At 39.2% G+C, this 22,022-nt stretch overlaps 1 protein-coding gene across 2 annotated transcripts; it reads right to left on the bottom strand.

Annotated features, from left to right (window-relative positions):
• Window positions 1-96: 96 nt before the first annotated feature.
• mapk11 (mitogen-activated protein kinase 11) lies at window positions 97-17,897 on the bottom strand. 2 transcript variants are annotated; one of them, XM_020634768.3, is made up of 12 exons: window positions 17,632-17,897; window positions 8,672-8,801; window positions 8,509-8,567; window positions 8,167-8,278; window positions 6,819-6,848; window positions 6,004-6,051; window positions 5,804-5,918; window positions 5,648-5,719; window positions 5,160-5,239; window positions 4,891-4,969; window positions 4,549-4,722; window positions 97-3,592 (listed from the first exon to the last, which is right to left on the bottom strand). In XM_020634768.3, exons 1-12 carry the CDS (start codon window positions 17,742-17,744, stop codon window positions 3,519-3,521), a joined length of 1,086 nt encoding a protein of 361 aa, XP_020490424.1. In that variant the 5' UTR covers window positions 17,745-17,897; the 3' UTR covers window positions 97-3,518. The 2 variants fall into 2 exon arrangements, with proteins under 2 accessions (XP_020490424.1, XP_020490425.1); XM_020634769.3 differs by having other exon boundaries at window positions 17,637-17,886.
• Between the last annotated feature and the right edge of the window lie 4,125 nt (window positions 17,898-22,022).

Below are 22,022 nucleotides of genomic sequence, written 5' to 3'. Positions count from 1 at the left end.
AGCAGCTGTGGAAAATGTAAAAAACGATGTCAAATAATCAGAGCAAGGAGGCTAAAATGTACTAATTTTGTAGGGATAATAATACAAGAGCCAAAATGACAAACAGAAATTATGTTTTTTATTCAGTTGAAGCCAAGACTTGCTAAGTCATGTCACCCGTTAATGTTGAATGAGAAAATCATCATGATCCTTTGAAAACTAAGAGCTGACATTCACTTTAGTGATTTGAAACTCATGGCTACTGATGAATCACATGCCACCAGGTAGTCGAAAGACACTTCTTACTTGTAACATACATACAGTAAACATATACATTCGATTTGCAGTTTGCTATTCAAGTCAACCACATATACAACATCCACATAAGCATATTACACTAACATTCAGAGCTTGAACACCCATTGACTAGACAGACAGCTTGGATCCATTTGAATTGTAGTTTGAACATTTTGCATTCTGTGTTAATGGACGACTTGTACTATAGGCTACATGAAGAACACCAGTGTTAACCATTTGAGGGGGAAAAATAGCTCAAGTAAGTTTCCTTTCTGGTGTTTTTGATTTTTTAGTATCACTAATGTTTACTTGAGGCAAAAATAATCTCATTGGTTGAATTTAAAGTGAGGTGGTGATGCAATAGACCAATTTTACTTGCAAGTTAGCAAGCTAGGCTCACAACAGCACTTGCCTGTAGATTTTAAGCTAACAAAACTTAGTGCTACTTAGCATTAAGTCTGGTAAGCTAACCACTGTACACCTGCCATTATTGTATCTTGAAGTATATAAATTATGTTTATAAGTAAGAAAGTACAAAAAAAGCGATTCACAAGTTTGGTTTCTCCCAGAGCACAGTCTAGTGTCTTCTAATTTCCCTTAATTACCCCCTTTGTTTCGAGATCGCATATCAGCATCACCCTTCACATTAGCTTGAGTATCAACCATCCATACTCTATAACGCAGTTTAGTATTATAAGTGTTTAACCTGATTAACCTGATTATTTTCAACTGCTCTTTGTAACAAGAAAGTCAAGCCCAACCTGTACAACAGACAGCTCTAAACGGACTCTCTTTGTTCAACCCAAGTCCATTTGGTGGACTAAGCTGGTTTGACAACCATTAGTAAACATGAGGAGAAGAAAGCCACCACACTTTTACATGTTTATGTCATGAACCAATCACTGCCACTACTTTTGAACTCTTAAGCTTAACAAAAAGTCCGCTATTTACTATATCCCTCATTCTGATGTTGCTAGTATTTTGTACCGAATTAAGAGAGATATACAATATTTAGTTTGATGGTTTCTTTTCACATTCATTTGGTAAAATTTTGACGGCATTATCCTAATACCAAAGATGCATTAATTAAAGGTCACATATTATGCATAATACACTTTACCATGTTTTTTGAACACTAATATGTGTCCCTAGTCTGTCTACAAACCCCCCAGTTATGAGAAAAGTCCATCCTCTCCGTCTTTTACTTGCTCCACTTTTCAGAAAATGTGTGCTCAAACAGGCCGTTTGGAGATTTTCCCTTTATGACATCACAAAGCGCAGTAACCCCTCCCCAGGTGGGGGACACTCCCACAGCTAGGTGTTTGTTCTGCCCTCTGAGTCTGCCTTCTCATTGTAAACGATAGGAAATGGAGCGAGAAAGCCTGAGCCACCCAAGGCTTTCCAGAGAGGGGCGTGGTCAGACACAGCTCATTTACATTTAAAGGTACAGACACTGAAACAGCCTGTTCTGAGCAGGGCTGAAATAGAGGGGTTTATAGACATGCTAATATACAGGGTCAGAGTGGATTTTTGGAAAACAACTTCCCAGACATGTTTTGGAGAGCTCTGAGACTTATTTAAAACTTGTTGAAAAGGAGTATAATATGTGACCTTTAATGCTAGACACATTTTCCATTAAGTAGCAGAGTATTTTAGTTACTTCACAAAACACAGCTTGATCCTCTTTTATCTCTTGACATTTTCAATGACCTTCAGTATTTTAAGCGTGACATCTAGTGGTTATTTGACTTTGCACACTGCAGTTAAAAAACAAGCGAATTATTTCTGCCTCAGCAAAACGTTTGCAGAACTAAAACTTCACCCTGCAGTAAAACGAACGACAAAATGTCGGTGAGGAAGTTAACCGTTTGTCGCAATGATATGCGTAGGCGTTGGTCTTGTGCTACTTCTACAATGACACCTGTGACGACATTCCTTAATTTGATAATGGGTATTATAATGTTGCATTTGGCTATTAAATTGGACTATTACAGAAAAATCCACAGTCAAGGCCAAGTCCAGAATATCTCCTATGCTTATGGGTATGCGCAAGGATCATTAAAAAAAAAAAATCCAAACTAAAAAGAAGCTGTAGAGTAATTGTCGCAACCAGGGAGTGACCTGGCTGCTATGGTACTCAACAGCCTGGAATGTGTTCAACCAGTCATTGCTTACATAACAGTTGGGAAATAAACGATTATCCAGCAATGTACACACATGCTGAGAACTGTATCTATCAAATTACAAAATGCCTGTAATCTTACTTATTGTAAACAATAACAGGGCCTGCAAAACGCGTCTCAGAGAGTAATGGAAACCAGATACAGCTCTGCAAACAAGACAGGTGATCAGAAATCAGCCATCAGTGAAAAATTATGAGCGTGGTCACTCTGTAAACACAGACCTGCAGCACAAGCCACTCTGTTCCAGCTTTGGCATAATATTCATTACTTTGCTAATTAACAGCACAGTTGGTGTTTCCTGTTCTGTGAGAAGGAGAGGATGACTTTTATAGCAGGGAGAACAATAGTTTCTGTTTGCTCGTGTGTCATTATTTTTTAAGTCTGCGGAAATTGTAAAAGATAAAATAGATTGAAAGTTGGTCACACAGGCTTGTTTGACACCAGAGGGGCAGATACAATAAGCAGTCTTTATGGTTATAATACAGCATCTGTAATATCATGTCGTGATTAAATGCAAAGAAATCATGCAGTATTATGCAGGCTTAGGTGTTCTGGGATATGATGTGGCATTGCTGCAAGCCTTAGGACATTAACTCCATATATGAAAGCAGTGACTTAGTCATGATGAGGGACCAGATAGCGGTCTGTCTTGCTTTGGAAATCCTAGTGTGCCTTTTTTTCCCCTTTATGTGATACCCTTCTTTCAGTCTGTAAACACAGTTACGTTCTGAGAAGTTGCTGCCTCGCATGAGTCGTCATATCTGTGATCCCTGACGTAGCCAAGATGAAAAGTTCCTCATTTGTGCGGAAACATAAGAGGAAGCAACTGTCGGGGACTGGAAAGCGCCTTCTATCAGATACTTCAACCTCCCTGTAATAGTGATGTGTGCGTTGGATTTTTTTTTTTGAAGACCATCCTGCCCCGCTCCTCCAATGAACTCATGGCAGGCGATCAAACACAGTGCAGAGTTTTCTTAAGTTGTCTTTCCACGGTCCTTCTCCCACTTATTGAGTACATGGTCCTTCTTTAGGAAAAGGTTCAGCTAGAGTGAGAGAGGTTTACTGCTCCGCCTGGAGGCTATCCGTCTTGCCGCCAGAAGCTTTGACGCTGTTCACCTCTTCAAACACCAATTCTATGCAGATACAAAAGAAAAATATTAAAATATTATGAGTACTGAGTTTAGAATGGAAGAAAGACAGATAGATATCACTAACATGTCCTCCTGGTGCAAGCTGTCATTCATTGCTATTTCAGTTGCTGAAGTGATGAAATAAAGTGGTTGCAAACTATGCATAAAAAAACACTATGACTCACATCTGCTCTGAGGCATTTCACAAACCGTAAAACTCCCTGCTAAAATGAAATGTAATCATAAAGTTGATTTTATTTTTTAAAAAAGGAAAAAGAAAAAAAAGGAATTTTTATGGACTTGTCAGCATTAAACTGGTTATATTACACACCAGTATGTTAAGAGGTTTGCTTCTTGGAGCTTATTTTAAGTCTTCAGTATCAATTTATTCCACTTCTTCCTTCTCAAAATCAAATTATTACTTCTAAATAAGTATAAAAACCGAAGTAAGAGCAGTCATTTGAAGGCAATTGAGAAGTCTTGAAATCTTAAAATGCCATGGATAAACTGCAATTATGTCTTTTTTCTTTATCTTTATTTACTGAAATTGACCACTATTTATCTGACATGGTTTAAGGGGCATGGTGCAAGTCAGTGTAAGGGTGTGGCCTTACCCTCCTTAGCTAGTTTCACCATGCATAAACCTGTTGCAAAATGAGATGCAAGGTGCAAAGGGGATGTTTTGAGTCTAATAATCATCATTGGTGTGTTTTGGACAAATCTGAATCCTCCTCTCCATTTGCAAAACCTAAAGCAGTAAGTGCATTAGGTAGAGTACGAGTCTGAGTCATCAGTGCTCAAATCCAAGTCTAGTCAAGAGTCCTAAAAATGGACTTGGAGTTGGACTCAAATCTGAGTCCTGGACAACGCTGTTAACGCTAGGTGAGGGAGAGGACTCAATATCTTAATTTTGCTTTGTTTTCATTTTTATTTGGAGATGATTTAAACATTAGCTTCACCTTTCCATTCTTCCAGAGTTCTATCTTTACTTTCCAGCGTTTGGTCATAAGGCGGGGCCTCTGGCTCATCGTCTGGATCATGGTACTGTGAGAAGTATGGGTGGGACAGAGCCTCGCTTGCCGAAATCCTCCCATCGCAGTCCAGAACTAGCATCCGCTTCAGAAGATCCACAGCTAACAGAGAAACAAACACAGGTTACAAAGAGGGCTATGACAGTAGAAGGGAACCCTTGGGGCAAACCTGTACAATTTTGTACAATTTGGAACAAAGAGAGATCAATTTAAGCTCAAGCAGCTTCTCGGAGCCTTTATATTTAATTTAAGAAGATGATAATCACTGACCTAGTGGATTTGCTCCTCTAAAGATCTTCTCCAGGTCCTGCTGAGGCATAAAGGGAAGGGACTGGATGTACTTCTGTGCCTGCAAATACATACCAGCAATCAAATGAAGTCAGTTATTTGTTAGTGATCAATCATCCCAAACACTCCCACATTGACTTTTCAATCAACGGATATGTCAATGGAATGACAAACCAATTAGAAAAGGTTGACTGCATTTGTGAGAAGAACATTATAGTCTTTGCCGAGCAGGATTTTGTAAGTTCTCTCACATGTTCAGAGCAGATCTTCTTCAACAGGTCAGGTGTCGGAGTCCCAACTATCTCCATGATTCTCTTCAATTGGTCAATATCTTAGTGCAAGAGGAGTTAAGTGCTATGAGGATATTACACATGCAGTATTTCACTTCTCATATTAACTTGTCTTATGTTAAATTAACTTAGTTAGCTGAGCTCGGCTGGTAGCCAACCGTTCTGTCCAACAAGTCCCAGAACACACAAAGATCAGTAAATCAAATTAGCTTTAGCTCTGCTCTTAGACATTGTATACAACAGCCTAGATCATTCAGCCTTTTGTGATCACTCCTATTCATTCCTCGGTTCCCTTTTTTCATGCACCTCCCCTTCAGAAAGGCACGGGATTGTAATGCAAATCCACAAGTGGTCTCATCCAGGGCACTTATAGCGGTAATGGAAGGTTGATGCTGAGAGGGAAAACGCTGCAAATTGAAGTGGACTCTTGCCTTGCTGATAAAGGATACAGTCAGTGCCAGGAAAAAGGACTTTCCCTTTCAGCAGCTCCCCCATAATGCAACCCACCGACCAAATGTCAACTGGAACAGAAACATGAGGAGTTAAATCATTACACTTGCTTTTGATTCATTTGTTTCTATGAAGATATTAACAATGACTTTTACCATTCTGATTGTAGTGCATCCAGTTCAGCATGATCTCCGGTGCCCGATACCATCGAGTCGCCACATACCCTGTCATCTCGTCGTCTGTCTGTCTGGCCAATCCAAAGTCAAGAATCTGCAGCAAAGGAAGGTTCTTTTAACTGCTGGTGTTCAAACAGTAGGTCAAGGTTTCCTACATTCAAAGTTAAAGTCAGTCTTACCCTGAGCTCGCAGTCCTCGTTCACTGCCACATTACTTGGTTTGAGGTCCTTGGAGAGGCAGAAAGGTAAAGAAAACAGATGAGTAATATGATAAGAGTAAATATATATCTAAAAAGTGAGGGTTTGATAGGAAAATGAAACATCATAAATCACTCATCTTCTCTTTGTAATACATGTCCTCCCTTTTCCCTAGCTTTGCACTACAAAACCTATTCATCAATTTTGTACTGATGAAAACACAGCTTTTGATTGGTGGTTTTAAATTAGCAATTCATGTATTTTTCAATGTCACTGCACACAAGTCAACTTCATGATTTCCTTTTCATCACTTGGCCAAATATTGAAGATTTGCTGCAGCTAGGACATCAATTTTTAAAGACTTGAATGAGAAGTCTAACCCACTTATCAAGCATGATATGAGCCAAATAAAGTTCTAACTAACACAACTTTATCTGCAGAGATACCAGGGTGTCTTAAAAATACATCTCCCCAAAAATGTAAGGCTGAAGTGTGTATTAATGTAAATGGAATTAATCTGTATTTAATCTATGTTTTTATTAAAATCATTTGTATGGTTTTATCATTACTGTGCCGGGGTTGAGTATTTCCATTAGTGTTAACATCACACACTTCAAATGAGGAGTTGGAACAAGCAATTGCAGCGACACTTAAACTTTCAAGTAGTTCATTGGAAATACGAGGCAGTATCTTAAGAGGTTGGAAGACATTTATTTCCATTTTAAAGCCAGCAAGTGCAGTAATGTTTTCTTAGACTCGATGGTGAGAATAATTGGATGTAGAGACAAGGCACTTACTCTGTGGATCAATCCCGCTGAATGGATGTACTGTTGGGCAGCCAATGGGTATGGGGCAGGAGGATGAGGGGGGGAGCAGAGGAAAGAGAGGACATAAAGGGGGGGAAGGGGTTAACAGTGCAGGTCAACATATTACCCCAGTGCCTAAAAGGAGACTGCCTTTGTCTGTCTAATGGTAACCAGGGAGGATGGACACCAACCTCCTCTGGACTTTTAGCATGCTAGCTTTGGACAGACTCCACAAAGAAAAAAAGAATGGTAAAATAAGGATTTGCATGCAGATAAATAAAAGGTTTTATATCTGGACATAACGATTGTTGACATGCTGCATTGACTTTGAGCAAACGACAGTGTTGCCAAACGGGTAAACATACTCAAAGGTTACAACTTCCAACTCTAAAGTCTCAACTAGTAAGCTAGCAGAAGGTTTGCTAAAAGTTAAACAAAAAATATGTAAGTGAATGTGAAGGACAAACATATTAAATAGAAAGCTAGGCTTAACATATTTCAGGTTTGCATACTTAGCTAAGAGCTCAAATTAATTGATAAATGATAGCGTAGGCTAAAAATAATGGATTTGTTTAAAGCTCCTGTGAGGAACTTTTTGTTTGTGTCAATTTGGCGCCCCCTGTGGATAAAAGGAATATTTCTTCTCTTTGCTGATCTTCTCCTGTTCATGTGTAAGTAGTGTTTTATGATTAAATAAACTCATCCTTCTGTTGTTTACCAGTCCCTTATATCACTCTGTGATTTTTTGTTTCTGCTTCGTCTGACAACCTACCCAGCGGCAGAGTCTCCAGGCACTAAAACTTATTATATTAAAACGATCAATCTTGTTGCTGATGGTCTAGTTGCCTTTGTGGCACAATAAAGGCATCTTTATTATTTTTAGTCTGTTTAATAACCATTTAAAAACTCCTCATGGGAGCTTTAAATGCGAAGCTAACAGTAGTTTATATATTGACATACTCAGCTAAAAGTAATGGGTAAAGCAGTGAAAACACATAGAAACAGTTATCTCTAAGGGATGCATCATAAATTAGCAAGTTAGCTTAAAGATAATGATGCACAATAAAGTGAATGGCTAAACGTTTCAATGACAATTTTCGCAATTGCAAGTAATATGAAGCCAACCTTGACTACAGCACCAAAACATAAAAAAGTAATAAAAACATTTATCATCTCTTTCATATAATCACTAATAGGAAAATCATTCGGTTTAAAATTACTCTAAATTAGCTTTTTCTTTTTTGTACCATGCTGCAGAGCCACTGCATAATGTTCACATCACAGAGAAAAAAACACAGTGTGTGCATGCATCCAGTACGGCAAACATCAGTTAAATTACCTTGAGGCCACGTAGAAGCTGATAAATTAAGAACTGTACGTGCTCGTCTGACAGCCTCTGGAACTTAACAATGTTATTGAGGTCTGCGCCCATCAGGTTAGTCACCAGGTAGCTGCAAAAAACAAGAACATACGAGTAGTCTGAATGGGGGAGGGTTGGGGGGGAGAGATTAATTTAATGGGGTGAACATAGTGATGCTGCCATGGCAACTACCAGACATCCCTACAAGCATATAATCCCGTTGGGTCACCTCCATCAACACCAGCCTGCCCTCTAATGCATTTTTGATGAAATGTGGATAGCATAAAGCTAGCAGCAAACATAAAGGATTGAGATATTTACAGTTCATTGAAGTCCTCTAATTTTGCAGCAGGTGTGAAGACGTCCAGGAGGCCTATTACCTGCAGCACCAGAGACAGAAAGAAGCAGAGCTGATCAATAACAGAATGGAAACGTGCAAAAGAGCGTCTGTCTGTCTCTGGGTATTTTTATGAGGAGCACTAACATTCTCATGTTTCATGTGCTTGAGCAGCCTCAGTTCCCGGTACGAGCGTCGGCTGTGGATCAGAGACTGAAAAGGCCTGGACAGTTTCTTTACTGCGACCTTCTGCCTTAAGACAACATCATATGCCGAACTGGAGAGAGAGAAAAAAGAAGAGAGAAATTAGTATTAAAATATGTACGATTTCAACGTAATTACAATGTTTTAATTTAATGTAACCAATGACATTAAGAAGTTGACCAGAAACCCAAATTATCAGGAATCAGCATTACATGAATAAATATAATTCTGATGTAAAACATAATATAGGACTAGTACCAAAATTATTCCAAAAACATTTTATACTGTACTTTGGAAAATAATGAAGGCTGACTGACATATTATATTTGCAGATTTCAGCCTTTTACAGTTATATTGGGAAGTTTTCCCAATAAATTGCAGAAAATAAATTGCAGAAGAAAATGCTCGGTCTGATGAAGAATAGACGTCAGAGACAATAACAACTCGCTCAGTATTGTCTGACTCGCTGCTGCACATGTATCAGAGCACCATAGCTGAGCAGACATTGATCTGCTCTCTAAACCTCTGGACAGTGGTATGAGTCAAAAATCTGTGCACAATCGTCACCGAAAAAGTCTATCTAAAGAAAAGGAGTAAGATGAAATGAAAATTATAGCAATTGCATGCATGCCATTTGGTTTAAAACCCACCTACTAATACCATATCAGGTGATATCTTAGTACTCTGTAGCAAAAATGGCTTACATTGTGCACATTGCTAATTTTGACTCAATATTTTTTACAAGAAACTGGACAAAGAAGAATTAACATGTAAACTAAGGAGTTTCAAAATGTACATCAGCAGATGTTACAGACAGTGTGTGTGTGTGTGTGTGTGTGTGTGTGTGTGTGTGTGTGTGTGTGTGTATAAGAGGGTTGAGACAGAGATAAACAAGCTGACAGAGACTCTTGCAGAGAGAGGAAAGGGTGAAAGAGGATGTGGTGGAACAAGAGAAGTGAGGATGACAGACATTGCGAAAAAGAGTCAGATTTTCAGCTGCCTCGTTTGAAATGTAAATGTCATTCCACATATCCAACACTGAGCCCTTCTGCTGCTTGTTCTGCCACCTTTTGTCGTGTGATGTCCCCTCAGTCTTGCCAGCTTTTCCACACTCACAGTAATAATAGTAGTAATAATAAAACCATCAGAGAACAGAACAGAACAAAGAGGAAGCAGAATTGAGAAATGCTGTCAAGCAGTGTGCAAGAGCAAGAAGTACAACACCGGAAAAAATGGATATAAAAAAGAGCATTCACCCAATGCTTTTTATTATGTGTCAAATAGCTCCAGCAGGATTTATCTGACCTGCTAGAGAGAATATGTTTATGATACAATGTATGTAATATGAAATGCAATATACTGTAGTTACAGTAGAGTATCTTCCATCTGTCAGAACAAGACTCAATCCGCTTTATTTTACTCCAGCAATATACAGTATATCTCCCTCCCTGATGTAGGTCCATATGGCTTTCACACTTGCAGAAAAGTCCTGAAAAACTCCTGATATTTGCAGAAGGAGCTGTATGTGTAAACGCAAACAGGAGAATTTTTCACCTGACTTCACCTTGAGTTTCTCCTGACAGACCCCTAGTATTTTTTCTGCAACAAGTCCGAGTGAGCTGATGTGAGAACGCAGCAGGATATTATCAGGAGAATTCACCTCCAGCCAATAGGAGGGGGAGTGACATTTATATCCTGTGACAGCTGCACGGTGCATAGAGTGAATACATGTGACTGCTGGGATCTCTGTGCACATAATCAAACTGCTGCATAACGTTTTCTGTTTGTTGTTCTTGGCTCTTTTGTTGATATTGGGATCCGAACCTCCAGCCTTCCGGTTGAGAGATGACTGACTCCACCCACTGAGCCACTGCCGCCCAGGACATAAACATATCTTTGTCAATTCATCCTTTAGTCCAAGTGGACGTTAGTGCCTTATTTGAATAAATTATCTTCCATTATTGATGAAACATCACCTTGGCGCAGAAACATCTTGACATAAAAAAACCTACAGTATAAACCTCTGAAAATAAGAAATAGCACAATCATCCACCTTGGGAATGTGCTTATTTACTGGCTTACTGAGGAGGATAATATTATGTTTTGAGATGTATCTATCAAATATGAAACTACCCCTTGGACACGATTAGTTTTGCCGAGCACACAAAAACAAGAGAAAACTGCCTGGCTTTTGAACCTCATATTTAAATCAGTTATTTATTTATTCATTTTTTTGGTGCAGTGATGCCCTTAAGTCCCCGGCACAAAGCAGAAGAGACGATGCCAAAAAGCAGTCCAGCACAAAATGGCCAATTAAACCTAAGCTAACCATTTCTAAATGCTTTGTCTTAATATTAATCACACAATCAAGCTTCTCACTTAACTTGCAACAAGATAAAAAAAAACATACATATCATACATATTCCCCACATTGTAAAACTATTCTTTTAATGTTTATTTACAGAGTTACTACAGAGTAGCTGCAGTCATCTTAAGCTTAAGCGTTGTATTAGCTTGAAAGATTTTAACACCAGAATCAAGGATCCTTCGACCAATGTTTGCACATATTGCTTAATGTTAATGTATTGACTGACTATTGACTGTGATGGTCTGTTCTTTGTTATTCATGTGGAACTTGTCGTGCTGCTGTATTGGTCAGGGCTTCCTTGTAAAACAGAAGTGTGTAGCTAAATGGGAAAACTCCTGGTTCAATTAAAAAAAAGCCCTTACACTGTATATAGAGGCCCCAGGCAGGTCAGGAAACTTAACCTTTGAATTACTATTTGGCAGAAACAGTCTCTGATCTGACTTTTTTTCTACTGTAGCTTTATCTCACATGGACAATCTGTACTTTCTGTAATGCTTCCAAGCTATTCATAGAGAGGCCATGTGTAATGTTCATTCCCCCCCTCAGGTTCACAGCAGGTATGTACAGTATGTGGTCATCTTGAGACAGAGGTAGAGCACACTAACTGAAGCATGATTCCTTTTCTCACCAGTTTTAAAATCTCTGTAAATCTTACAGTATAATTTCATGGTGATCTATAATGCTTACATGCTTGAGTACACTATACTCCTGCCCGGCTGAGCGCATTCATATGGCTTTCTGTCGTGTAATCACCTGCTGCCAGTCCTGATGTCCCTGCCGAGCGTCAGCCAAGAAAGCAGCCAGTCTCCCCAGTCTCTGACATGAGCCAGGCCTCACTGCCTCTCACATACCGTCCTCCCTGCCATCCTCCATACATGGGCCTGACTGCACTGCTGTCCGCACACACAGCCCATCTACAGTATCAATTTCTCTCATCTTCTTTTGTCTCTGTAGTTTTTTTTTTTTGTATATGAGCACTAATGCACCTCTGCTTTCAGAAAGGAAGAGGTGGAAGAGGTGGCTAATATCCGATGCACAGTTATTCAAGTCAGCTGTTTATCCTCAGAGGAAAACTGTTTTCATGTACAGTTTCTGACTCTACCAGTTAATGTTATTCATTATGATTAAGTCAAAATGGAAACCTTTTGTGATTTGCATGCGGGGGGAGGGTGTCGACTCTCGCAAGTACAAAATTGATTATTTATGACACGGATGAAGTGTTAGTTTCTCGCTTGCGTCCCTGCATCAGATGTATGCAAGAAAAGGAGCAATTTGGCATTTTGAGAAACCTGCTTATTGGATTTCTTGCCAAGAGAAAGATGGGATGGAATGATGTTCCTCTATACCTGCATGTCCTGAATATAAAGCTCCAGCCTTAGTTTAGCTTACAGAATGTAAACAAGAATGTCAGAAGGTAACATGGTCTGTCAGATGTATACAGGGGAGAGTTCTTTTATTAACAGAAGTTTTTAGGCCAGACACGTGTCTTGCTAAACGCTTGCTTCCTTTGGCAAGGTTAAGCTAAGTTTTTTTTTTCACATTTATTTTTGGGGGAATGGCATGCAGTAAAGGAGCCCCACCTGCCTGGAAGACCCCACCTGCCTGGAAGACCACAGCTTCATGCAACATGACCTAACCACTACTAGGCCATGAGGCTAAGGGTTATGCTAACTAGATGTTTGTTGTTATTTGAAACTGAACAGGCAGACCTGACAGGTGTGACTGTCTTTGGGCACTTCTTCATCAAATACACACACTCATACCCACACTGGCAATACGATGTGATTATAACCTGCATTTATTTGTGTCTATTAAATTGCACTGCAGTCACAGGATAACCATTAACCCAAACAAGATCAGCTACAAATCAGAACCCAAAGATTGTTTCCGGCTCGGTTCATCGTGTGTCTAATCTACAAGCCGACAGTTGTAAAAACATAACTGTTTCGACATGTGAAATGAGGCAATCATGTTTTATTCATACATATCCAAATGAGGGGCTTCATGCCAACTTCTGGTTTACTGAACAGATGTTACATATGCCGATGTATGATGAAAGATGCTTTGATAAGCTTAGCGCACATTCTCTCTTTATTTCTGTTCAGAAAGAGAATCAGAAAAGAGAATATTCACTATAGGATCACAAAGCTGAGAGTACTTTGAGACTGGATGACGCTAGTGATGTTGCTCAGTTCAGAACTCCAAATTTTATGACTTACCGAGATTGAAGAACCCTGCTTGTTTAACTATTAAACAGCTTATGATGCTTCACTTACTCGTATCTCTGATTTGCAGCTATAAAAAAAAAAATCTATTTCTTACTGGCTAATACACTGCCTTACACCCACCTAACTCTGCTGTGTCTTACTGTTGCCCCTCTCCCATGGGTGATGGAGGTATAAGTTCTTTAGCTCTTCCTGTAACAGATTCTAACATCTTTTTCGGATCCTTGACCCCAAAGGCCATCAGTCTCGAGCGGCTTAGCAGTGAGAACAAGCTGCTGTTTGAGATAAATGATGAGAGTTTTTTTTATTGTGCATCTCAAGAGGTAGACTCTGAGACTTGTCCTACCCCCCCCCCCCCACTGTGACACACACATCTTCATATATCGGACTCTACCCCCACTTCCCCAGCAAGTTGTTGGTCAGGACTTGCCACAGACAATGGCTAGAGATCAACTTCAACAATGCAGTACATTCTGGGGTGGTGCTCAGAGGAATGTCTTTTGTGTGTGTAGAATTTAAGAGATGTATGGTAAAGTCTAGCAACTTCACCAGCGCCATCCTGAACCTGATGTCCTGTTTATATGATGTGTTAGAAAATTAGCAGCTCAGAAATGTCGTGCACACAAAAAAACAAGGCGGACAAAACATCCGTTAATCCCTCAATCTTTGTCGGCCACTTCTAGATCATTAACTAATTTCATACCAATCACACATAAAACACTTTACTACATCTATGGCAGGAAATGCTTGCAGATAAAATGGGCTTAAAGCAGTGATTCCTAACCTTGGAAGCATTTCATTTTACTAACTAGTCCCCCTTACTTCCCCTCACTTGTGTCTCTTCCTAGCCGCTTAGCTCCTCCCATCTGCAATGTGCCAGACAGATGTGAAAAAAGAGACACAACCAGACGTGACAAATGAGAAATCCTTGGCTCAGTAGCATCGATCTTACAAAGAAATTGTGAAATATTTATACATAACGCCTATGATAAAAAAAAAGAAAGGAAGAATGCATTTGATACACTTGAGTTCCTTTGCTCTAAGCTCCCCCACACTTATTATTTGATACCCTTGGGGTACATCTAAGGGGTTGGAAGATCCTCCATCATGGGGGAGGGGAAACTATTTTTTTTAGGGTGAAAGGAGAATAGAAGACACGAGTTAACACAATGAAAATCAACCCATTGCTTTATATGTCAGAGGGTATCTGGGACTACAGGGGAGTACACCAATAATTTGAACTCACTAACAGTTTCTATTGCATGTAAAAATTGATAAACAGGTGCTAAGCTTAATTTGCTGTCAACTAATTAGCTTAACATATTTTGTGGAAAAGTGTAAGCTTTTATAGCTTAAACAAACAGATGAACCGAGTTGAAATTGTAAGCTAAAGCTATTAACAGTTAAAATATTAAGCAGAAAATGTCTTGTTAACCTAAGCTACAAGTAAATGGCTTAACAATAAAAAGCGTAAGGCTAATGAACCGTTGAAAAGATTACCTAAAAGTCGAGCCTGAACGATTTATTGGATGGCCGCTTACAGTTGTTAACCCCGCTAGCATTAGCTGCTAGCCACCACTAGCATCAGCAGTTAGTTCGCATGCTAAGTAAGTCTGTTAATCTTTTTGCAGAGATGTTACCAATGAAGAGAGTGATAGTTGTGCAAGTGCATAGGTTAGCCTACTAGCCCAAACTGACCACTAACAATTGAAAAAGAAAGCTTTGACTACAGTAGAACTATGTAACTTTAATAAAATTGACTAAAAACGCCTCTGGGTTGATTTCTCTTAGGAGGAACCAAATGCAGTTCAAAGCATGTTCTTTGATGGTTGCAGTTAAAAGGTTAAAAAGAGGAACCGGGGAGTGATGTAAAGCTCATACCAGAGGGATATATGTTAATACATTTTCACTGTTTCTATGTTTACCGAAACAGACCGATTGCGATAACGCGTACAACAATGAAAACCACATTACTTAGAACATTTTTTTTACTGTCTACAGAAACAAAATGAATGTACGATGATGTTGATATTTTGATACACAGATAAAATCGCCAGCAGCACCTAAATCCAACTGTTAGAACTTTACAGCCATGCAGCAGAAAGGAAAGCAGTCTGCATCACTGAGGACCCTTCATATCCCCTTCACCACTCGTTCCAGCTGCTCCCTTCAGGCAGCTGTCTCAGAGTACCCTTGGCTAAAAACAAGACGTACAAAAACTGTTTTATTCCAACTGCAGTATGCACTTCAAACAAGGCTACATAAACACACGCTTTGGAATTGTGCTTTTACTTATTTACGGAACTTTTAGTGATTTTATGTGAGTCTATTTTCTGTTACTATGTGATACACAAAGTTTTTTTTAATCTTGGACAACGCGTCACCTGGGTTTGTAGCACAAGTGTCCTAAATGAGAATCTGACCTTAACCTTGGACTTTTATGTTGCAAAGAATGATCATGTGCAGTCTTACTGAAGAGACTGAAACAACTGAAAGCATGATCAGACTGTAATTTTACTCTTGTGCTATTCTTAGCACAGCTTTAAAAGCTGCGATATTGACTAAGTGTTTGAGCACAAATGCTCCTGTGGGAGCCCAAATCATATAGTGGAGCACCAACTGAGGGCAACATCTAATCTCTCACAACTTCAGAAAGTGTCTTTATTAAGAAGTCTGCTGTTGGGATGGAAGTTGCTTTCTTTGGATACTGGGTGTGGCTGAACATGCTTGATCATTGATTATAATTTTCTTTAGGGATTTTAGCTTCTGGTAAGACACAGTACACTACCATCTCGACAAAGTGCAAAGAGAGGCAGTAAAGGCAGGCAATTTCAGACTACGTCCATGCACAGAGTGAAAGCTCCATCTGCAGAATGTGGGATATATGAACTCTTCTGCCTCTCTAATCCTTTTAGTACAAGGTATCGCAGTACTCAAACTTAGGCTTACAGGATTTGGGAAAGCTGGCCCACTGATAATGATTTTACTGTCTAGTCTATGAAGGCTCCACTGGCATATGCTTGAGTCAGAGGGTACACCAGTGGGGCAAGGACTGAATTTCCTTTGTAGGTGATGTGAAACCTTTTGAGCAGTTTTTACTAATGGGCCAAATGGAATCTGATTTAATGGCAGCAAGAGATTTGATTTTACATGCACAAATATTTTTTTTAAGACAGTGGGAGTGGGGTTGTCTCTCAATAGTTCAGTGAAATATCACCTGGATCTGTCAGTTTTCTCTGTGGAAGATTTTCAGACTACCCTGGGCTTAATCAATAAATCAATATAAATTTTTATTGTGCCAATTAACAACATAATCCATAATGCTTTTAGAAAGACACTTTACAAGGTGTAGACCTTACTATGTGTTAGGCTATATTAACTGCCATCATGAAGCTGCCAAAATGCAGAAGCCTTCATCCTATGTTCAGGTTCAATCTTCATTTCCTTACAAAAGCATCCTGCTATTACTGCTTAATTAATGTTGACTGCTGGAGCTGGTTATCACTAAAAGGACACATTGCCATGGCAACGGGATCCCACCAGCTTATATGGTTTGGTACAAAAATGAAAGAAACTGCATGTTGCAGGATTTTAAAAGTATCTACACAAAGGATATGTGCATGCAAGGTGTATGCCAGGTGGACAATTCTAAATGATGATGCCTCACCTACTGTGGGCTGAAGGATGTTAGATATGCATAGTCTGTTCTCTATAGAGAGAACAGCAGGGACCATGTTTTCCCTCACCAGATGTGGCAGGGATCTCAAGTGTCCCACCACACTATCCTCTGCAGAGTTGCTCCACATATTTAGAGGAATTTAGAGGAGTAGGCTAAATCATATTTCTGTGTTTGCGTGTCTGTCAGGTTGCATGAATGTGTGGTGGGTGGGGGATTGGGCTACTTGGGAAATTCCTGTGCTGATGCTGTCTCATTCTGTAGTTCTCTTCCATATAGCAGACAGTGAACTGACGGATAAAAACAAGTCTGGCAGTCTTGCTGCTTGTTTCTATACAGCTGACACCAGTAGACTCCATGCACATGACGACATATTCACATTACCTTCATGTTTAAAAATAGGCTTTTTTTTCCCCCTCATGTAAAATTAATTTGGAAGCTGCAGAATGTGTTGCAATGAAATAAGAACGCCGGTAAGCTCATCATACCAACAAAAGAGATCAGTTTCCACAAGCGGCTGACTCCTGACACAGTCGCTATGAACCCATCGCAATGTTGATGCATCATGACCAATACGGTAAACGCTGTGGCCGTGCAGCCTCGCCCCTCCACAACAACGAACACAAACACTCACCATACCGAGCCGTAGGCTCCGGAGCCCACCGGCGTCAGGTTCTGATAGCGTTCTGGAACCTCCCACACTGTCTTGTTCAGCTCTTGACGGTAAAATCCTGGTCTGGCGGACATTTCTCCGGGCCGGCTACAAAAAAAGGGGATTGAAACAAACGAGAAAAATAGAAAATGAATGGGAATAAAGGGAGGACCAGAGGCGGCGTGCGCTATTGCTGTTACACACTCGACGCGGATAGTGGCAGCTCAGCTCTGTCTCTCTCTCTGTATGTGTGCGTCTCTCTCTCTCTCTCTCTCTCTCTCTCTCTTTCTCTCTCTCTTTCTCTCTCTCTCTCTCTCTCAGAGACCATCATTCTATCACAATAATCGAAATATCGGACAATGGCCTATTATTTTTTTTAAAGAAGAAAAAAAAAGAGCAAATAATTGTTTTAATTATTGAAGACAGAACCTAAACAGAAAACGATCATCTTACATTAGCCTACATCACAAAAAAAGCATGATCGACCAGGTCAATTGTCGAAGGGTTTTTTAAAATTATATTCTGAATATTATATTAGGCCTATATTATATTATGTTTTATTATACACTCTGCCTATTACAATGTTTACTGTAGCCAATGTGTGTCCGAAAGGGCTCGACAAACGCCTTTAACACAATAATAATAATTGTAATATTTTTTTCATTATAGCCTAATAGGCTACTAATTTAATTGATTTTAATTCACTTTTAGGCTAAGTAAGGATCACAATTGTTTTCCCAAAGTATCTTCATCACAAATGACATAGTATTCTAAAAAAAGTGATTGGCACTTCAAATATCACCAACAGGAGTGATTAAAAATTAGGCGTTATTGTTTCGGTTCATACAAATAATATAAAGTCCATAACATGCGCAGCCACTTCTCGGAACACAAAAATAAAGGAGCAGAAATATACACGCGTGCCTATACCTTTTACTTCCAATAATATCAAACGTCCAATAAAGTGGCAATATGGCCTACTACTAACCACGAGTTATATGTTACAGGCTCTATTTTGTTTAAACTAAAACGTGAAAATGTTTATGAAATAATGTTATCATGTTTCAGCCCAAAAACTAAACAAAACGAGACTCTTGCCTACAGAAATATATTGTCATTAGGTTATAGGAACAGCTGCACGAATCATAAATACAATTGACAACAAAAGTACATAGGTTGGTAGCCTTATAGCCTAAGCTATTTGCTGCCATCTGCTGGTAAACATCTGTCAATGAAAGGGTCATAAGGAACTGATTTGAAGTGTGAAGGTAGACTTTTTAGGCTATGGCTTACACTCAATCTCATTTTATTGGACCTTTACATGTGATTAGATCATGCCCACTCCAGCTTTTCTATCTGAGTTAGTGAAGTGAATAATGTTTCAAGGAGAAATCCTTTATTAAAGGATTACACTGTGATTTGAAGACTACACAATAAGAAGATCCTACAGAGGCAGAGCTCTAACTTTTCAAGTTGTAGATTTAGTTAACTCTTTGTTTTGGATTTGGTTTCAACTTTCAACCAGGTATAATGCAGTTAATTTAGCTTTGGGTTCTACAGCGCTAAATCTACGTAGCCTAGTTAGTCTACTTTTGGAGATATGGAAATGCTTTTGAACTGAATGTTCACACCGTAAGCGATGCATATGGTGGCCGACGGGGGGAAAGGTTCAGCAATGGATAAAACAACATACATTTAGGAAAATATGAGGCATAACGCTGCACATTCAAACGCGAAGTCCTGAAACAAATGCAATGTCTAAAAATTGCTGTACATTATTCCTGTACATTTTGTATATATTGTGTGCTGCTGTATGTTGTCTAATCTGCTGTTTGAATATATTTTTTTACTTATTTTTTATCTTATTTTTATCTCATACATTGCTGCTGGTCTGTTTGTCACCAATGAAATTTTGTTGTATCACATACAATGACAATAAAGTGTCTTATTTCTTATGTTTTATGTCTTATTTCAAAAGAAACAAACACAAGAAATGGCAGATTTAGCATTTTTCTGAGAAACAAGCTGAAACAGACAACGTAACGTAGTCCAAGCACTAGAAACCAGTGGATTAAAAATGGAGGTTGATCTTGAGAAGTGAGAAGTGAGAAGTGACGTGTCCATAGGTAAGTGACAGAAAAAAATAATTGCCTCTTTAAGAGCAACAAATGCCTTTTATTTATGTGTGATAAAAGCCAATGCCTTATTCTCCTAAAGAAAAAAATAATACTCAATTATTTCTGTGGTTAAAATAGAAATAATGTGGGTTAAGGTAGACAGAGTAGCTATATCAAATGGGCATAATTTTATAATTGAGTGATGAACAGCATCATATAATGATATAAAACACCTGTTTTTGGTTCTTTTACATTTTGATTGCTGTGAAAAATACACATGCAACAGTAGTTGCACTGCAACAAATGAAGTTTGACTGCTAACAATATTATTGTGCCAGCCAGCCCACCATATCCCAAGCAGAAGATAAATCTCACAAATTAAACCAACCATGGGTCAGGACGACTGGCCAAGGCAGTAATCACCAATGTAAAATATTGTATTGCACTGAATTAATATTGTTGGAAATTCTGTCAATTGAGGATGCAGTGCCCTCTAGTGGCGAAACGCAGAACTACACTATACAACGCAGGTAAGCACGTGAGGGCAGTGAGTTAAGGAGCGCAGCAGGAGGTGCATCAACAGAACTCAGAGCTAAGTGGATTTACGAGCAAAATAGTGCGAGTTGTGTGTGAGTTGTGCGTCACTGAAGGAATTGTAAGTAAACTTGGATACGTTCAGACTGAAAAGGACTTGTTGAGTGTTCTGTGCATTTATGTTTTTATTTATTTGGAGGTATAAGCTATGCTGAGCAAAGTTAACAAGCACATGGCATGCTAATGCTCATTAAGCCAATGTATTCTGTGTACAAGGGAGCTAGTTCTATGCTGATAGTGATTGATGTATACTTTTCAGTGGAATTATGTTTGTGTTTTAACTTAAAATGCATTGTATACTTTCTTATAGCATAGTTATAAGGTACTTATAGAATCTCCTGTAATTACTGGTGTGACATCACGGTCATGTATGATTAAGATGTGCTACTTTGTTTGATTATGCTATGTGGCATCCTTTTATGTTTCTCATTTAGACCACACACGTATGTAAGCACCTAGTAGAAGATTCAACGCCTGTAAGCCTCATTGGTGCAATACTGTGCTGTTGTGTTGTCAGAAAGACAGTAAAGGCAATTAAACTGTATCTGAGCATCCTGAGTGTTCGTACTGACCCCCCAGTTTGCAATCAGCTTGTTAACATTTACTTCCCTGTGCTGGAAAGATGCCAGTGTTGATGGTTGGCTAGCAGACCAAGATGCAAATCTCTCATAAGTCATTTGATCACCCAGTTTTTACAGCCCCTCAGCATTCATGTTTGTTGGTCCACTTTTGGAACAGATAGAAAGTGCCACAATGACCCTGAGCCATCCCTCACATATTTTGTGTCTTAAAATAGTTTCCTATTCTATATTTGACAGGGCAAGCTGCACTCATACAGTCAGGGTGACCGAGCGGTCTAAGGGGCTGTGTTCAGGTCGCGGTCTCCTCTGGAGGCGTGGGTTTCAAAGCCCACTTCTGACACAGTTGTACTTTTTCTTGCAAGTGTTGTCTGTAACATGATAATGGGAATGTCTATTCAGCAAGTCGTTGCATGTCAGGTGGACATGATGACAAGAATATACAGTGCTAGAAGTACAGCTGCAGCATTGATTCTCTATGTTCAGACACATTCAAGACTGTCTCTGGCCTCTGACCAGCCTGTAGACCATAGCGTTGTGCAACTGTGCACTCTTATGATCAAGCAACTGATATAATGTTCTCGGACTGGCCAGCGCTTTATTCTTTCAACAGGCTATTAAAAAGTCACTGGGTGATGGATGATTACTAAATTGAAAAAATTTATGGTTCCCTGCTGTACTTATCAGATCGCTAGATGGTTCCAGTCAAGGTTGCAGTTTTGTGCAAAATGAAGCTAGGTGTATGAGTTGTGAGTTTCCATTCTTCTTCTGCAAAAACCTGATGCTTTCTGAAACATCCTTGGATTTTACTGACAACAATAGCAATGGATCCCTTTCCTAAATCAATTATTTCAAAAGAATTTTGAAATATGTATGTTTACACTTGAGGGATGGCTCATGGTGATTGAGACAACTTATATCTGTTTCAATATTGGACCAACAAACCTGAATGCTGAGGGACTGTGAAAGCTATGTGATCAAAGGACTTGATCACAAAGGACTTGGCATCTTGGTCTGCTAGCCAACCATCAACTGGCAACTTTCCAGTACTTTTGTCCTGCTATGAAAAAAAAAAAAACTCTTA

This window comes from Labrus bergylta, chromosome 23 (assembly GCF_963930695.1).
Source record: "Labrus bergylta chromosome 23, fLabBer1.1, whole genome shotgun sequence".
Classification (NCBI taxonomy): Eukaryota; Metazoa; Chordata; class Actinopteri; order Labriformes; family Labridae; genus Labrus; species Labrus bergylta.
The sequence above is the reverse complement of the archived record's forward strand: the minus strand, read 5'-3'. Positions and strand labels throughout refer to the sequence as shown.

What these genes read in the sequence shown, in the direction of transcription:
- mapk11 (XM_020634768.3), bottom strand. Translation starts at nt 17,744, where the DNA reads ATGTCCGCCAGACCAGGATTTTACCGTCAAGAGCTGAACAAGACAGTG. An exon ending in GATGCACTACAATCAGAATG is followed by an intron (nt 5,720 to 5,803) that starts GTAAAAGTCATT and finishes TTTCTGTTCCAG; the next exon opens with TTGACATTTGGTCGGTGGGT. An exon ending in AGAAGATCTGCTCTGAACAT is followed by an intron (nt 4,970 to 5,159) that starts GTGAGAGAACTT and finishes ATGTATTTGCAG; the next exon opens with GCACAGAAGTACATCCAGTC.